Source organism: Terrapene carolina, unplaced genomic scaffold (genome assembly GCF_002925995.2).
Source record: "Terrapene carolina triunguis isolate 2854851 unplaced genomic scaffold, T_m_triunguis-2.0 Scaffold192, whole genome shotgun sequence".
Taxonomy (NCBI): domain Eukaryota; kingdom Metazoa; phylum Chordata; order Testudines; family Emydidae; genus Terrapene; species Terrapene triunguis.
The window spans coordinates 1,122,699-1,141,468 of NW_020664543.1; the positions used below are offsets into that span (position 1 = coordinate 1,122,699).

General features: G+C 60.8%; 1 protein-coding gene across 6 annotated transcripts in view; it reads right to left on the minus strand.

Annotated features, from left to right (window-relative positions):
- Nucleotides 1–15,524, minus strand: part of CYTH1 (cytohesin 1) — a 29,860-nt gene extending 14,336 nt beyond the window's left edge. The window contains exon 1 of one of the 6 annotated variants that reach the window (XM_024205926.3): nucleotides 15,376–15,442. Coding sequence is in view for 3 of the 6 variants with exons in the window: in XM_026654471.1 (XP_026510256.1) it covers nucleotides 15,376–15,448 (73 nt within the window). In the remaining 3 variants the exon portion in view is untranslated. Of the gene's footprint in view, nucleotides 1–953; nucleotides 1,021–2,204; nucleotides 2,256–9,275; nucleotides 9,304–15,375 lie in introns of those variants that run through there. The other 5 variants (XM_026654470.1, XM_024205927.2, XM_024205931.3 and 2 more) reach the window with 5 other exon arrangements.
- Nucleotides 15,525–18,770: the final 3,246 nt, after the last annotated feature.

Here is an 18,770-nt window from a genome sequence, read left to right on the forward strand (position 1 = left end):
ATCTGCGTACATGGGCCACGGCCCCTTCCCCTGGGATCCCTGCCCTTTCCAGGCCCCAGACAGCAGGGTGGCGGGGCACGCTGGGAGCTCCACCCGAGGAGCGCGAGTGTCCTTCACATTCCACACTCCTTCCCACCAAGCCAGCGCCGGCGGACGGGGGCTCCCTCCTGGCTTGACACTGCCAGATTCCTGCTGATTCAGCAGCCTGGGACGGAGCAGTGAGCTCTGCCCAGGGCCTGCCACCAGCCAAGTAAACGCAGGGAGAGTGGCTGCAAAGGGCCAGCTGGCCAACCCACCCCCCCAGTTAACAGGGCCACCTGAGGCCAAGACCAGGGAACTGGCTCGAACCTTTTTAGACAGAAAGCAGCCACTGCAGAAGGTCCCTCCCCCTCCACACCCACTCCAAGGGGGGCCAGGGATCCTGCCCGTGGCAGAGATTAACTGGGAGCCCAGCCCAGGGTCTGTCTCAGAGAGCATAGAGCTCCTGACACAACAAGGGCCCATTGTGCCACCTGGAGAGACAAACCAAACAACAAGGGACGCTGCTTTTTGTTGCTTTGCCGTTTTTAACAGGCGGGCAGGAGCCCAAAGCTGAACATGCTGCATCTGCTGCATACAAAGGCGACAACTCTTCAAGGGAGAGACAGTGCCCTGTGCTGGCGGCCGGGGTCACGCGGCAGCCCACCACTACCCCAGGGAGGACGGGCAGAGCAACACATGCCATGAAGTCAAGTGACTTCCCTTGTGCAGCCCTCCTGCCGCAGGGACATGGGACCCAGGCGCTTGTGCCCCCCAGCAGCAGAGTGGGGGAGGGATTTCTCACACCTGGAATAACCCCCGAGGGCGGCTCAGCGCACCAGCCATCAGGCTCCCAGCAGCAGCACAGCCCAGGGAGAGCACCACCACCCAGGGCACAGATCCAGCACAACTTGCCTGAAGAGCAGGGGGCTCACCTGGGTGCTGCCTGCTCCATCTCCCCTGCCCTCGGCTCCAGAGCTGGCAGCGTTTCAGTTCCCCCGCACTTAGTCCCGTCCCCCCCCAACTTGTGGAGCAAAAGGAGCATGGCGGTGCCATCCCAGTCCCCACTAGCCCTCACACAGTCTGGGAAACTGAGTCACAGAGAGGGAAGTGACCCTGTCCAAGGCCTCACAAGTCAGTAGCAGCGCTGAGAATAGAACCCAGGTGTCCTGGTTCCCATTCCTGTCCTAGCCCGCAGATAAGGTTCCCTAGCATGGTCCCTCCCGAAGACAGAGCCCCAGGCAAGTCCTGCAGGCAGCGACCATTTCAGCCAGCAAATCGCATGCATTACGACTGGCTGGGCCTCTCCCCACTTGTGGGATGAGTGCGCCAGTGCCCAGCTCATTCAGAGCAGATCCCTCTACAGAGAGGGGAGGGCTGTGCGAAGACCCCCCCCCCAGTGTGTCCTTCCTGCCCAGGGAGCCTCCCCAGGGGATGCTCGTATCTCACTATCTCTGCACCAGGCACCCACCAGCTGGGCTCAGGAGCCGCCCCCCACCCACATCCCGGCTCCTCTCCCCTTGCCAGGTAGCCCGTCCAGAGCTCAGGGAAAACCACCTGCAGAATCCAAGGAGCTGCATGCCCAGCGGCCGTCCCAGCGGGCCATGGCCAGCCCGGCTCTGGCGATGTGCCCCCCCCATTCCTATGGCCCCCCACCCTCTGCCTGGGCTGGGGGAGCGCCTCGCAGGCGGCCGCATCCCTGGAGCTCACGGGGGCGCCGCTGACAGGTGCTGCTGTTTGAGCGCCCCCCACCCGCAGCCTGGGCTGGGTGGGGGTAGCCTACAGCGCCCCTGCCCCACTGCAAGTGCCAGGCCAACCCTGGGCCCCCCCGTACCCCAACCCGCCGGGATCGGGCTCTGGGCAGCGAGCCAGGGCCAGGGGGACCCGCTCAGCCCCGTCCAGCCGCACCGGGGCAGGGCCCAGGACCGAGAATCGGAGGGGGGCGGTACGGGGGGCCCCCCCAAGGACCCGAACTCCGTGTAAACGCCCCGCCACCAGCCCAGCCCCCATCAGATCAGAGCGCGTCCCGCCCCCGCGCAGCGACGGGCTGTCCCCGGCCAGGGACCCCAAGGGCGGAGCGGCCACGCCGGGATCCCGGAGCCGGGACCTCCCCGCCCACGGGCCCGGAGCGCGGCGTGGGGCAGGGCCCCCCCTCCAGCCGCAGCCCCCGATCCCGCCCCGCTCACCGGCCCGCACCATCCCATCGGCCCCGGGCTCCTGCGGCGGCAGCGGCCCGGCGCCCCCCCGAGCAGCGCGGCCTCCCCGGCCCCTCCCCACCCGTGCGAGCCCCGCCCGGCCCAGCGTTAACCCCCGGCTGGCCGGGGCCGGAGCCCGGCTCCCTCTTCCCCTCCGCCGCCCCAGCCGGGCTGGGACCTGCCCCCCGAGGTGCGCTCGGAGCAGGGGCGGCCCCCGCAGGAGCCAGCCCGGGGGCCGAAGTGGGGCGGCCACAACCCCCATTGCACCATTGCCCATGCCCGGGACAGGGCAAACCCTCCGCCCGCCTCCCGCTGCGGGCACCGGCACCAGCAAACATCATCTCGTGGCCCGGAGTTCCCCTGGCAGCTCACACCTTGCCCAGGCAGCACTCCTCGGACGTCAGCTCCTGACCTTCCTACTCCAATGACGGACTGTTCCTGCACCGAGGAGTGAGCAGCAAACCCACCTTGAACTCCTCTGGGCCATTCCTCTCTCCCGGCCACATGGTCTCTCTACAATTCTAGGGGATCCAGAGGCACGTTTTCTTGTAGAGTTGCCATGTTGCTTTAACAGCTGGATATGTTCCCCATGGCATTCTATTGGTAGCCATCATTTCACCCGTGTTTCTCAGTTACTGGCCTGCGGTTCCCTAGCAGCTTGAAAAATACCCCAAACATTTACAATTCTCCAATTCTGTAGGGTCAAGTCCAGCCCCTGCTGTCACATAGCTCCATAGATTCCAAGTGCCGGTGGGACCATTGTGACCATCTAGTCTGACCTCCTGTCTAACACGGGCCAGAGACCTGCCCCAAACAATGCCTAGAGCAGAGCTGATGGAAAGAATTGCCAGTGAGAGAGACTCCACCATAACACTTGTAAACTGTTCCAATCGTTAATTACCCTCCCTAGTAAAAACGTACCCCTTAGTCCAGTGCCAAATACAGAGCTAAAATAGCCTCTCGGCTCCTACCCGAGAGTCCCGTTTATGCATCCCAGGATCGCATTAGTCCTTTGGCTACAGCGTCACACTGGGAGCTCACGTTCAGTGGATTATCCACCACAACCCCCTAGTCTTTTTCAGTCACTGCTTCCCATCCCTGTCAGCATGGCCTACATCCTTTGTTCCTAGATGCACACATTTACATTTAGCCATATTGAAATGCATATTGTTTACTCGCACCCAGCTTACCAAGTGATCCAGATCGCTCTGAATCAGAGACCTGTCTTCTTGGTTATTTACCACTCCCCCAAGGTTTAGGTCATCTGTAAACTATCCATGAGGATTTGGGGATCTCTTTCAGGTCAGTGATACGAACGTTAAACAACATGCGACCATGTACTGATCCCTGTGGGTCCTCACTAGGAACATGCCCGCTCAATGGAGAGTCCCCATTTTGAGACCTGTAGCCATCTTTCAATCCAATTACTGTGTGCCAGCTAATCGTTCTTAAATGTAACCCAGGCCATATTCCCACTACTTAGGCTGTTTGCCCCCAGTACTACTATTAGGAGGCTGTTCCAGAACCTCCCTCCTCTATCGGCTAGAAACCGTCTTCTACTTTCTAGCCTAAAAGTATTCGTGGACAGTTTGTCCCCATTTGTTCTGGTGCCAGCATTGTCCTCTAGTGTCAATAGCTTCTCGCTCTCCCTGGGGTTTACCCTCAACGTGTTTAGAGACAGCAATCAGATCCCCTCTGAGCCTTCACTTTGCTAGGCTGAACAAGTCACGCTCCTTTAGTCTCCTCTGGTCAGCTCGGCTCTCCACTCCCACGCTCATCCTAGCAGCCCTTCTCTGCACCTGCTCCAGGCTGAATTCAGCTTTCTGGAGGTGGGGGGACCAGAAGTGCCCACGGTATTGCAGGTGAGATCTTGCCAGTGCCTTGTACAATGGCATTAATCCTTCCCTATCTGTACTGGAAATACTGAGCGCATACATCCTAGGATCGCATTTACCTTTCTCACAGCCACAACACATGGGCAGCTCATAGGCCCCCTGTGATTGATCAGCACACCCAGGTCTTGCTGCCTGTCATTACCAACTAATGAGCCCCTGGCACAGAGATACTAATAAGAACTTCTGCTAAGTGCATGACCTTGCACTATTAAATTTCATCCCATTTCTATTACTTCAGGCCTCGAAGTCATCCAATTCTTTCTGTAGACTAGCTGCTAATTTTAATGACATTGCCTACCTGTTAGTAGCACCTCCTCTTTTGTCATCTCTGGCTTTATTATTATAATTATTTATACTGTGGTGTGCCTAGAGGCACCAGTCACAGATCAGGACCTGTTGTGCCAGGCACAGTACAAACAGAACACAAAGACAGCCCTGCCCAGATCACCAGAGAAGAGCAGGTCTCTCTCCCCAGCATCCTCTATGATGAAGACCAATACAAAGAAATCACTAAGTGTCTCTGCAATGTCCTTACCCTCCTCCCTTTAGTCCCTGGCAGTCAAGCTTCCTGCAGGCTTTCTGCTGCTGACATATTTAAAGAATTATTTGTTCTTCTGCCTTTTACAGTTTACTCTCAAATCCTTCTTTGCTGTCCTACTGTCTATGGGATGTTCTCCATCATGGCTTGGGGCTTTCTAGTGCCGTCCCTAGGACTGGACTCTGCTTTCTGAAGGACCAGCCCCCTTTGGCTGCAGGACTCCCCTGTCCCATGCCCTTTAAGTCTGGTGCTTTGGGTGCACTGCTTCCTCTTTCCATTGGGCCAGACACGCCACTCGGGCAGCTCCAGTCACTTCACCTCTCCAGACTCAGCATGGAAATTTCCTCACTTCTGATGATGGGGCCTTTTTGACTAGCTTCCCCTTTCCTGGAACTCCCCCTTCTAAAGGTCAGTGCCACCAGCTTTTGGTCTGATCCCTCCAGATTTGACTGGATCGATTCTGAGCATTACCAGCCCCATGGATGTAAAAATCCCCAGGCAGGCCCTCAAAGTTAGAAGACTGTCTTAAAAAGCATGTGGCATTTTTAAAAAGTGGGGGGCAGTTCTCTGCCTCGTGGCCTGAGGTTTCTGGGCGCACTCAGGTCATGCTTTCGAGCTTCTCCACAACCAGCAAGAAACACTGATCTAAAATAAAGCAGAGGCTCTCACCTAATCACAGAGCTGGAACTGGAGCTTTAAGGCCACCACCAAACACCATGAGACTTGCGATAACATCACCTGAGTTGGCATCACCAGACACCCCCCCCAGCCCCCAAGGATGCTGAACGTGGTCACAGTGACTTCTTAGCTCAGCTACAGACCCGATCGGCCCTTCCTGCAGGTTACAGCCACAGCTTCCCACACAACAATGACATGGACACTGGCACTGCCGTGACACCCCACACCCCAAACAAAGGAAATACCATTTGAACCCAAAGCTCCTCCCCCAAAGAGACATGAGACAGGACCTGCAGAAAGCACGGCTGTCTGCGCTACCCACTTCACGTGCAAGGTGATGGGTGGCAAAGAAACCCCCAGAACACAGCACGCCAGGGCTCAGGACTGCGGTTATGTCAAGGGCCAGGCACACTAGCTTGGCTGTAGCCACACAACCGTCCTTCCTCACCTCTATTCCCAAAGCCGCCCTGCCCAGGGCTTAGCACATTATAGGAAAGCAGGTCTCCCCCGGCCCTTGGCTGCCACCAGCCAGCACTGACAGTCTCCTAGTGCTCACGACTCCTTGTGTCGCTTTGCGGTTCCACTCCCACGTGGAGTCGTGCACAGGTGGGGTGCGGAGCCCAGCTCACTGCTAGGCCACTGAGCAGCCAGGCGCAGACAGCAGCACGGAGCCTTTGGAGAGGGACGGAAATTCACAACACTGACACACCTGGCGCTTGGAGGACAAGGGGGCTAGGAGAGCTGGCACGGAGGAATCCCTGGCACACCCAAGCACTGCAGGGTTCCAGCCAACCCGCTGCTCCCCAGGCGCTGCCAGGGAGACCGCCCAGGCGAGGTAACAAACGGGCAGGCAGGGGACTGTGGGAGAGAAGGGCCCAGGCAGGCAGCCATCATGGCCCGAGGAATCTCCGTTCCACTGCCCAGCTGCCCAGAGATCCCCTGCCACCCTGAGACGGCGACGGGGCACTGCCAGGCGAAAGGGGCAGGCCCAGAATGGCTGGGCTCTGGGGCCCCTGTCAGGTTGGGCAGTGAGAGCTGAGACTGCAGATAGCAGTGCTGCTGCACGGAGGGTAAACGGGCTCGTGATACAGACCTGCCGGGGTCAGCATCAGGAAAGGTGAAGAGAAACAGGGACGCAGTTTGTTTCTCATGGGGATAGAGAAGAGGGGACCTCCCCCGGCATGGAGCCCCAGGTGTCTGCGCAGCGGGGCAGCCTGTTTACACAGGGCTGGCAGGTCCCCCACGGTGCCTGCGCCCATCAGCGCTCGTCCTCTGTCCTGAGTGGAGGCGACTCTCAGGAGCTGAGTCAGTTACAGGCTCATCCCGTCAGAGAGTCCAGAGGCAAAAGGCAGAGGAGAAGGGAAGCCCGCGGGAGACGTAGCCACACCAGCCCTCCCAGGCCCTGGGCACAGAGAGACGGAGGGGGCCATTTCCCACCATCCAGCTAAACTCTCCCCCTTCCCCAGGGCAGACCAGACAGGACATCAAACTGCTGAGGCTGCGTGGGACCTTATCCCAACCTGGACAGTATCGACTGCACAAGGACTCAGGAGTCCTAGCTGGGTCCCCCCAGCACGCCTCCCCACCCATTTTCCCAGCTACAATGAGAAGCTCAGGTCTAGAACTCCAGCTCCCAGCAGCCTGTGGGGACAGGTGGGGAAGCCCCACGATGGAGGAGGGGCGGGGGGGGGCCTTCACTGCCCTGACACCCACGGGGGCCGCCATTTGACTGGGCCAGAGCCCACATTTCAGCTGAGACAGTGACTCAGTCCAGGTGCCGCCCAATGGGGCAGCTTGGCCTGGGCCAGGGCCCCATGCCAGGGAAGGGCAGCTGGCCCTGGGTTTCAGGGTAGTGCAGCAGCGCGCTATTCCCAATGGACCCAGCCACAGGCCGCTGAGTCAGGCCAGCCCTGCTGCAGCAATGGCCACTGCTCCCCACCAGGCCATGGCTCGGGTCAGGACAGACCCCAGCGGCTGCGCTAGGCTCAGGAGCAGGACTTGGCTGGCAGCAGCAGGATGAGTGCAGAGTAGCTGGGGCAGGGGGGGGGGGGGTATTCGGGGTTGGCCCCCTCCCTTGTCAATCCTGAAGTGACGGGGTCAGCCCCCTCCCCCCCGCCAGCCTAGAGCAATCCCACTGCCTCCACCAACAGCACAGCCCTGTCCTCCTCCCACCTTTAGAAGTGGGCCAATCTGTGGGGGGTGGGCCTTCTTCCTGGAGGGGGTCACCGCTAAAGCCACCCACCCAAGGAGCCAAGCGAGGCCACCGCTGGGAAGGGGGTAAGCAGAGACCTGCAGGGAGGAGCCAGGGACTGGCTCTTCCCTTTGACGTTGGCCGAGACATGGACAGGCGCTGCAGCGATTCTGCACAAAGCGGAGCCCAGCTCTGAGCAGAGGGAGCCAGCTAGGACCAGTGCCCATCTGAACCAGCCCCACAGGGCTAAAGGGGGCATTTCCCCATGCCGGGCCCCAGGCCAGAGCAGCGCCCCTTCCTCCTGACACATCCAGGCTGAAGGAGACCCCCTCTCCCCCAGAGCACTGTGTCAGACAGTGTCGCTGCCCCCAGACGGCAAGCTCAGGGCGCAGCTGGGTTAGGAACAGGGGCAGTGCAGCAGCCAGTAAGAATCCCTCCCAGAAGGACTGAGCCCACAGTGCCCCAGTCCTGGCACAATTCTATGGGATTCAGCCTCCAGAAACATGCACAAGATCTCACTGCCCAGCTCACGTGCCACCCTATAGAGAGGTGCCACCCCCACTTTATTCCTGTGGAGACCAGGGTTCAAGTGTCCAAGACTAGAATAGCCAGGGGCTGGGGTCAGAGTTAAGGGGCATGGGCAGAGCTGAGAGGCTCAGGGTCAGGATAGCCAGGGCTGGGGGTCAGAGTTAAGGTGCATGGGCAGAGCTAGGCATTGCTGGTTAGGCACAAGGTCCCTCCGTCACTGAACAGGGTTTGCCAGTCTCTCTGCATAACGCGTGGGGGGGGGGGGCAGCTGAGCCCATCGGCAGCCGAGAGCTCTGCTGGAAGCTCTGGGAATTGCTGCCACCCCACCCTCTGCTCTGCACCCTGGCAGATCCTGATGGGCACCCGTTCAAAGGGACCCATCCCCCCAAGATTCAAGGCGAAGGGGGCCTGGGAGGGGAACTTGCAGAGAGCAGGGGCCAAGCCCCACCCCATCCCCAACAGCTTGGGAAGGAGGGCCTGTGGGACTTGTTTACTCCGCTTGCAGTTTGCCCAGCACCCTCCCAGCTGCCTGGAAGCTTCGGGGCAAGCAGCAGCATGACCTGGAGACGCACTGGAGCCTGCAGCTGGGAGGGACCCAGGGACGCCTTCTCCCAGGGAGCAGCACCCTTAACCCTTCGCTGGGAGGGAGAGCAGAGACCCAGCTCCCGACAAGCTGCCCATGCGCTGCCTTGGCCAGCAAACCACGAACAGCCATGCAGAGCCTCTGTGAGCCCATGGGTCAGCGTGTTTACTATGGGGGCAGGCAGCGCCCCATGGAGCTACCCTCTGGGACAGGGGAGAGCACAGTCCACAAGGGCTGATGCGGTGAGGGGATTGGGGCAGGGCTCGGATGGCCTAGTCAGGGTCCCTGTGCTCTCCCATTCTCCAGCATATGAGAGAGGTGGGATCGTTGCTTCCTTAGCACCCGGGGCATGGGCGGAGCTGGGTGCATTGGGCAGTGCCAGCCAGGCACCGCTACAGCACTGACAACGGCCTACGGGGAGGGCTGGACTCAGGCCCAGCGTGCATTTGGGGGCAGGAGCAGAAATCCCTGGAGAGGAGGGACCCAGGAGTGCCCCCATCACCTCCCCAACAGCCCACCCATTAACACCACCCAGAGAAGTGGGGCTTGGATGTTCCCCAAACTCCTACCTTAGCCACAAAGCCATATGGGGGGCCGCAGAGACACCCCCCAGAATGTAGAGCAAGCTACCCCCACCCTGCCGACTCACCGCTCCCCTCCTCTGTCCTGAGGACCATCCTGGCCAGCGCTCCTGCAGGGCCTGTCCTGTGGCCTGTCCTGTCCTCGGCTCCCGCACTAGGTAGCTCCGCCAGGCCAGGCGGGGTGGGACACCTGCAGCTCACGGCACTTCCTGGAATGACTCACAGTCGCTCTGAGCCAGTGATCTGTCAGCCGGATGGGCAGGCGTCATCCGGAGCTACAGTACCAACACCCTGTTCCTGCCGTCAGCAGCCATTAACCCCTCTGCTCCCAGCCAATCCCAGCTCAGCACGCAGTGCTCGAAGCCACAACTCCGGCCCAGGCACTGCCCCAAGACACGCCAACCCGGCCCACGGCGTCTGCCTCAGACCCTGGGCTGGGCTGGAGGGCACCGTTCCTGCCCTGCCGTGGCCACCCTGGGCTTTCCTACCCCCAGGGTCTGAGGCAAATGCTCTGCCCTGCCACGTGGGCCCTAGGCAACAGCAGCATTGTCCACCCCAGACAGCCGAGTCCAGGGCTTCAGACTGCGTCTCTGGAGGATGGGAAATCCAAACCTCCCTGGGGGGGCCCAGCAGGCCTGGGGGGTGGGTAGGGGGACAGTTTTTGACCTAGGGGCTGGGGGTGCCAAGGACACTGCTGGGACGTGAGAGATTTCAAAGTGTCCAACAGCCGTGTCCCCTCAGACGGCTCCTGAGAATACCCCCAGCTCAGACCCTCAGATGCAAAGCACTGTGGAGAACAGCAGCCAAGCCCCAGGCCTGCCAGCCCTAGAGGCCCTGCTTTCCCCTGCCACAGGAGCCAGAGACCTGGCTTGAGGCCAACCTTGGCACAGATCCCCTCCCCCATGGGCTTCCCCACCCTGCCCACTGCCTTGGGGTTCCCTCTCCCAGTTCAGCTGCTAGCCACAGCCCTGGCAGGTCACTGCTGCTGCTCCGGGCACTCGCCAGGCCCTCCCAGAGCCCCTCTCCCTGCATCTCTCCAGTGAGGAGGGGCTCACAGGGGAGTGCAGCACCCCGGCGAGTTGAGGCCGCAGAGGGGACTGACTTCTCCCTGCTCTGGGACATCAGGCCTCTGCACACGCAGCTGTATCTTCTTCAGGGCCAGGTCTCGCTTGCTGGCCCCAGGCACTGCACTCTGTCCAGTGGGTGTTCCAACACCTCGCCTGCCAGCCCGTCTCCCTACATCCCCTCCTGTCGTCCTGCTGCTCCCGGGCTGCTGGCAGACCCCCCCATTAGCATTGCTGGCTTTCATCCCCTCCCACAGCTCATTAACAGACCAGGCCCAGGCCGATGCCTGCAGGACCTGCTGGACATGGCCCAGGGCTAGTAAGGCAATTAACTGGCTACACCCCTAGGTAGCATTGCTGGCTCCTGCTCCCGCACAGTCCCCTGCCGAGCTAGGACCATGGCCTCTCTCGCCAGGGACAGACAGCCGCTTGTGCCAGGGCCTCAGGGCGAGAGGCCAGATCCTGCCCCCCGTGGGAGAGACATGCCAGTCACAGGGCCCCACCTTGGCCTGTGCTGCCCTCTGCTGGCTACACAAGAACATCGGCGCTGCCAGCCTGGTTCAGCCCAGGGCCCGTCTAGCCCTGCGGCAGGCAGGCACGGGGTGACCTGCTCCAGGGATGGTTCTTCCCACGCTGCCTTGGAAGCTGGCCCACATCATGAAGCAGGAGGGTTTGTCCTGTCCCACCGGCCTGGTTATTTTACATATTATTGATTGTCAGCTATGACCCCGCTTTCCCGAACCCTGCTGAGCACCGGCCTCGGCATGTCTCATGGCAACCAGGGCTGCTGCTGGGTTCAGGGACAAACCCATCGCAGGGCTGGGCTCTCCAGCGCACCAGCCACCAGCAAAACCCACCTATGCCGCGAGTCCCTGCCCAGGGCCAGCGCACGGCCCGGGGGGAGCTCACCACCATCCCATGGACACTGTGGGGCTTGGGGCGGCTTGGCACTCCGCACTCATACTACAGAAGGCCAACCCAGCTCACAGGGCAGGACCCCGGCCAAGCACAGGCTGCACCAGGAGCACACCCGGCGAGCCGGGGTCCCACTTGAAGGCAACTGGCTTAAGACTAAAAGCAAAACCATTCCTATTGATTGTGACACTGCCCGCCCCAAAGCCAGGTTCAGAACCCCACCCCCACACCAAGCCCAGGCGCACACTGTCCCAGGCCTCCGCAGGGGGCACAGCACTGCCCTGCTGTTTGGTAACGCAGGACTGGAAAAGCAGTGCCAGGATTGGCCAGGGCCAACAGGGTTTGTGGGAGCCATTTGTTGGGACAGCAGAACTCAACCTGTGACACCCTTCGAGCGGCTGATGGGACCGAGTGCAGCAGGGCTTGGCCCCTCCTTTCCCTGGTAGATATGCTGGAGGGTAGGGATAGGATACAGAGGGACCTAGACAAATGAGAGGACTGGGCCAAAAGAAACCTGATGAGGTTCAACAAGGACAAGTGCAGAGTCCTGCACTTAGGACGGAAGAATCCCATGCATCGCTACAGACTAGGGACCGAGTGGCTAGGCAGCAGTTCTGCAGAAAAGGACCTAGGGGTTACAGTGGACGAGAAGTTGGATTTGAGTCAGCAGTGTGCTCTTGTTGCCAAGAAGGCTAACGATATTTTGGGCTGTATAAGTAGGGGCATTGCCAGCAGATCGAGGGAGGTGATCATTCCCCTCTATTCGGCATTAGTGAGGCCTCATCTGGAGTACTGTGTCCAGTTTTGGGCCCCACACTACAAGAAGGATGTGGAAAAATTGGAAAGAGTCCAGCGGAGGGCAACAAAAATGATTAGGGGGCTGGAACACATGACTTATGAAGAGAGGCTGAGGGAACTGGGATTGTTCAGTCTGCAGAAGAGAAGAATGAGGGGGGATTTGATAGCTGCTTTCAACTACCTGAAAGGGGGTTCCAAAGAGGATGGGTCTAGACTGTTCTCAGTGGTAGCAGATGACAGAACAAGGAGTAATGGTCTCAAGTCGCAGTGGGGGAGGTTTAGGTTGGATATTAGGAAAAACTTTTTCACTAGGAGGGTGGTGAAGCACTGGAATGGGTTCCCTAGGGAGGTGGTGGAATCTCCTTCCTTAGAGGTTTTTAAGGTCAGGCTTGACAAAACCCTGGCTGGGATGATTTAGTTGGGGATTGGCCCTGCTTTGAGCAGGGGGTTGGACTAGATGACCTCCTGAGGTCCCTTCCAACCCTGATATTCTGTGATCTTCCAGGGCCTTCCCAGTTCCCAGACACCTGGGGAGTCCTGCCTGCCCCTGTCTCGGTGTGCCATGGGGCAAGGAGGGTGCGGAGGGGTGCGGAGCTCGGTGGCCAGGACCACACATGGCAAAGGGAGGATTTAGCTGCTGCTCTGCACCAAGGCCAGGCACCAGCACACAGCAGTCCCACTCCCCACTGGCTGTTCCCCGATGCCGGCTCAGGAGCACTCAGGCCTCCCAGCCATTGCAGGGGAACTTCCTGCCCCGCCTCCCACCCCTGCCTGCTGCCTCAGCACTGCGGGCACAGGGCCACCACATCCTGTTTTCACTGCGCGGTGCGCACGTCCCAGGGTTACATCAGAGCGAGCTATTCCCACAGGGTGCAGCCAGAGGCCCCCTGCGGATGGGGGCAGCACCAGGGACAGGCAGCCAGACACTGCCTGGGTCCCTCCTGCAGCCAGGCTGGCCCAGGCTCCTCACACAGAGTAACCCCCGGCCATGGGCAGCCAGGCCCCAGTCACCCTCACTCCTCTTCACCCACAGCCGCTGCACAACAGCCCGAGCCCCTGCCCAGGCCAATAAGGAGAAGCAGCAGCTCTTTGCCCGCAGCCTCCCGGCTGAGCAGAAGACCCGTTACCATGGACACTGGCTCACTCAGCGCTCTGGCTGCAGGCTCCCCAGTTCCTTCCAAGCGAGAACCCCCTTTCGCCTGCCGGGGCCGAGCAGCAGGCCCAGAGCAGAGGGGCTGTCACATGAGCTGTATCTCCCCAAACAGCACAAGGGCAGGAATGGCAGTGCAGCCGTGGGATCCCTGCCCTGGGTCCCCTCTGACCCACCACTTCCAGGGCTGGGTCTGGCCAAAGCCTGCACTAAACCCCAGCCAGGCCTCCCCAGGCAGCAGCCCTCACCTGGAGCCTGGCAGTGACCGATGGGGGAAACAGAGTCACAGGAGCTTCCTCAAATGCCCGGGCTTAAAGCACCAGCCGACTCCCTGGAGACCCCGCACCCACCTGCCTGAAGGGAAGGGAATCGAGCCGGTCATGGCCAGGCACAGCACACACCTGCCTGGCAACACAGGTGAACTTTGGTGATGATTGAGGGGTACCGGCAGAGCTGCGGAGAGCCCAGGGGTGGGATAGCAGGGGGCTGTGGGTCAGGGTGGGGGGGAACCAAGGGATGGGATAGCAGGGAGCTGTGGGTCCCACCTGTCAGCCATGCTCCCCCACCAGCTGGTGCACAGCATGTACCTGCCTCCCTGCTCCTGTCTGACAACCTCTCACCCTGTCCTCTGCAAACTGCAAGCCACTGGCGGCTGAGCAGGCAGCCTCCACCTGTCTGCTTCTGGCACAGGAGAGAGGTGGAAGCAGGGGGCCGAGGGGATGTGGGGCCGACCCATTGCTCCCAGCTAGCGACAAGCAGCCAGAACGCCCCTTTCAGGCCAGCCGAACGGCAAATCAGCCTCCGCAGACACCTCTGTGTCAGTAACGTTCCCAGGAGGGTGGGCACCGGAGCAGCCAGTGCTGCCCAGGGAGCCCTCTCTGCCCCCTCGTGGAATCGCAGCCTGATGCCCAGTGGGCCCTTGACTTTTTCTTCCTGACCTGGAGCACTGCAGGCACACGGGGGGACAGCCATTCCGAGGGGGTCAGAGAGCCGTCCCGCCCTTCACAGCCCTCCCCAGCAGCTGGTCCCTGAAGGGAGAGCCCAGGGATGGCTCCTCAAACTCATGCCACTCTCAGGTCGGTGCCCCTGACGGGCCCAGGGACTCTCCCTAGGTACAGCTATGCCCGAGGGAACCGGCAGAGGGGAATGACGGCCACGAGATGCCAGCATGGGGCCCAGTCTGCAGGCAGGTCCTGGGATGCGAGGCCCATCGCAGGCACCATGTCCCTGACACACAGCGCAGAGCTGACCCCAAGATGTTCCATACAGGCCCAGCTGGAAGCAGGTCAGAGCCAGGCTGAGGTGCACCCCACCACTCTGCAGGGAGCAGGACCCTGACATGCCTATTTCCTGTACGCCTGGTACTTCAATGCCAGCCTAGAGACCTGAAAGCTGCTTGGTATCAAATGCACCCAGTAGATGGGAGCTCTGCACACAGTGCCACCTCTTACAGCCCGGTCCCCCACCCCTCATCCACACGGCTGCTGCCAGACACTGCCAAATGCCCTACGGGTCCCTAGGGTGACACAACCCTTCCCCACCCCCTCGCTCCACGACAAGACCAGAATCCGGAGACTTCAGCAACTGGGACCGAGAGTTGCCTGCACTCCCTGTGCGTGCTACCCCGGAGGCGTCGTGCGAAAGAGCAATGGAAACAGGCAGTCTCAGCACTGCATTTGGTTTCTGTGGTTTAGCCAAGGACACTTCACCCAGCAGCTCCCCCAACACTCGTGATCACGCCCGCGCCTGGCAGCAGAGCAGCCGCACCCCCCACAGGGGCTGGGAAGCAGCCAGATCCATCCTGAGGTGAGACCCCCGAGGACAGCACACTGCGCACACATGCTGAGCACTGCTCGGGAGGAACCCTGGGCCTGTCCAGACCCTCTGAGGGGCTGCAGCAGTCACAGACTCCTGGCACCCGCCTCACAAGCCAGTCACTGTCCTGGGCACCACACACAGCACCCATGTAGAGGGGCGGCGCTATGCCAGCCCCCTGGTGACCCCATGCCGCCCGGCAGGGACGGCTCGGCGCCACAGCAGTACTGCCCGGAGCTCCCAGGGAAAGGTCAGGAGCCGGCAGCACACAGGCAGCGAAGGGAACGTGAACTCTCCCTGCACGACTGTCAGCGAGAGCCACAAGGGCGCAGAGCAGCGGGCAGCATAAGGGCTTCCTGGGAGCCGGGGATCCTGCCTGCTCCCCCAGCTGCCTGCACAGGGAGAGGGGGAAGGGAAAGCGCATACCTGCCTGGGTGATCGCAGAGGGGCACAGGAAGGCTTGGAAACTCGAGGCACAAAGCTCGCTGACCGTCCCCATGCTGCAGGGGCCGTGGGGACTGAGTGCCGTGTCACTCCGATGCCAGTGGGCAGGAACAGTCAGGCCCAGCAGGTGCCCACGTCACGCCAGGCAGCGCACCTGCCCGAGCCCTGGCTCTGCAGCGCCGAGGACTCTCCAAGCAGGGAGTGGGAGGGAGACAGACAGACAGAGGGTTCCCCGGTCTGGCTCCGGCAGGAGGAACTGATTATCTGGCAACTGGAAGCTCCCAGCTGACGAAGCCCACGCACGGAGGCCAGCCAATCCCAGCTCCCCGCCTGAAAACTAACCCAGGTGGAGCTCCTGCAGCGGCGGCTGGGGGGGCTCAAAGCCACTTAGAGGACAGTTAGTTGGGGAACTTCCCCTTAGTTGCCCCAGCCTATCAGCTCTAGCCCGCCCCTCCTGCCCCAGGGGTGCGGGGGGATTTCTAGGTCAGTTTTCGCCTTCTGTATTATTAGAGCCTTAAGCATCCAGTGAGCCCGGTGGTTGCATAGCAACCACCACTGCATAAAGGGAAGGTGCATAAAAACTACAATGCACACAAGCCCAAGTGATGGAGGGGGGGAGAGCATTGGGGGGGAGGGTGTGGCTAGCTCCCCTCCAGCCCTGCCGAGGGCAGCCAACAGCATGATGTGCACCTGCTGCAGCAGGAGGAGGATGCGCCCCCGGCTCTGACCCACTGGCTCAGCCTGACTTGGAGCATCTCGCACGGGCAGAGGGAGGGAGAACGTCTGCCCAGCCCCTCTGAACCCGACGCCCCACACATGCCTCCCTGCCAGTTAGACCTGGGCTCTGGCTGGGTGATGCCCCATGTAAATCCTCCGCTCATGAGCATCTTGCCCTGGGACAGCTGAGCTGAGCTGAACTGCCCATGCAGCGTGTAGCTGGGAGAGGCCCGAGGCAGCTCAGACCCAGCCACAGAGGCCAGGCCCAGGAGCTTCAGCCCAAGCAGCAGCAGAGCTGGAAGGACGGATGCCGCCTGCTTCACCATCACCTCTTGCCCTAAGCCCTCAGCACCTTGCAGCCCTGGCCACCTGCGCCCCTCGCCCATACCTGAGCCCCTCAGGCCCCTGCAGCTGCTGCTCCACATGTGCCCCAAAGAGACAAACAATGGGGCGGGGTGCGTTTCCCTCTCCAGACACGGGAGCTGGCTTCTGCTCTGCTCTCAGAGCCTGGTGGGGAGCGTCACAGTGCGGCCCGGCAGCCCAGACAGACGCCCCCCCTCGGAACTAACCAGCTGCTGCAGCACGAAGGCACTACGCAACTAGCTCTGAATCAAAGGCCGGGGCCCGGAGCTGCCCCTGCCCCCGGAATCCGCCAAGCAGAAGGGGCAGCCAGGGGCTCCCTGGCGGAGACATCAGAGGGGAAGGAGACCCCCGCAGGAGCACCTCTGGTAGGAGGTCCCATGGGCACTTGGGGCAGCAGTTTGGCCTGCAGGGCAGCTCTCCGCAAGAGACGAATGGCGCAACGGATTGTGCAGACACAGGGAAAACGACTGTTCCCAGGAAGAGCAGTGCTGTCTGCATGCTGCTGTCCTGGCTTACAGGCCTGACCTTCTGATTGCCACACGCTTTCACTTCCCCAGAGGCCAGCACTGCCATGGCCACATGGCTGAGCCTTGACCCTGAGCATCACCAGCAGCTCCAAGGCAAACGCTCAAGCGGAGGAAGGAGCCAGGCACAGAGGAAGCTGTACTGTGCTCGCGATACTCGGGCCAGCGACAGAGCATACACAGTCCTCTTGCCTGAGGCCCAGCGTCAGCCGCCAGAGGAAATCCTGCTGCAGTAGGAACATCCCTGTGTGCCAGGGAAGCGCCCAGCTGGTATGAAATCAGGACAGATCTGTACCTCACAGATACACACCCCGAGCTTCCTTCCTTCAGCCAAGGCAGAGACGTGTCCTATGCACTGGGCACCAGCTCGTTTCCCACAACCCACCTGGCCACGTTTCTCTGAGCGAGGGTCCTGGCCTCGGGCGCTTTGGAAGAAAACCGATGTGAACTTCACCCCAACTCCAGCGGGCCCGGCCCAACCATGTCCTGCATCCCCCCCAACTGTGCTATAAAACCTGGCTCCAGAAAGCGAGTACCCACTATACAAGATACATGTCTGGCCCTTTGATGGGGGCAGACAAACCCTTCGGATGTGACCCAAGCACAGCCGGTGCAGTGATGCCTGCCCGAGTCTGTAGGCAGCCTGAAAAAATAGCTCCGCGGGGCATGCACTGGCCACACTGGGGTCAGCCGGTGGTTAACTCTGAACCCTACAGATAACAGGCTAGAGTTACCTCTCAGCTATTTCAATGGTTGATTTTATTAGAAGAAACATCCAGCTAATGGGCTTCTCCCACAAACCCAAACAAAAACCCCCAAATGACACCAGCCAAGACCTCCAGCTTCCCCAGTACAGGACCCCATAACACACTGGAAGTGCAAGACAACAGAAAACCCTTTAATTCACAGTAAGCAGCAGGAGCCCATGTGCACAGTGGGTTTTATTTAAACCAATTTATTTAAAACTCTCTGTGCTGCTGCTCCAGATCCCAGGGGCCTGGCTGTGGCCCGCCTGGCCCATGACGTGCTCACAGCCAGTGACTGCCACGGGCCTGGGGAAGGACTCGGCTCTGCAGGGCACTGCTGGGGCACCGGGGGGCTATGGCTGTGTGATCAGGTTTATAAGGGGAGGAGACACCAGGGTTTCCTGGATTCAGGGTTCCAGAAGCTCAGGGCTGGAAGGGGAGAGAGAAGACGGCAAACTCCCCATGGGCTGGCCTTTGCTCACAACACTGACTCTCCATTGTGCCTGCCTCTCCAGCATGTCCTATTCCCCTGCAGTCCTACGTGGTCAGCTCTTTGGGGTAGGGCTGCCAGGCTACACACAGGACCCAGGCTGGTGCAGGCCTCTAAGCTCTGCCGCAGGATAAATGCTAAACCTGCCCGGGATCACTGGCGACAGAGGATGCCCAGTGGCTGGCTGAGGTTTGGGGGTGAGGCCCTAACAGACGTTCATGCTGCTGCCGTACACCCTGGCACGGAGCTGCAGCCACATGGCTGCGGGGGAGAGCCCAGGAGGGATGGGAACGTTGCACCGGAGTGAGGTGTGGGACTGCTACCCCTGCTGTCCTCCAGCCAAAGGGTCAGGCTTCCCAGAGCAGCAAGTGCCTTTGAATTATTCTCCATCAGCTTCTGCAAAATCACCCTGCTCCCAGGCCTGGACTCCCCACCCCCAGCCCCTTTTACAGAAATCCCTTCGTCCCCACAGCCCGAACTGCCACTAACCCCAGAGTGCAGCAGGTCTACAGTTACCTGCCAATCCCACTGCCCTGG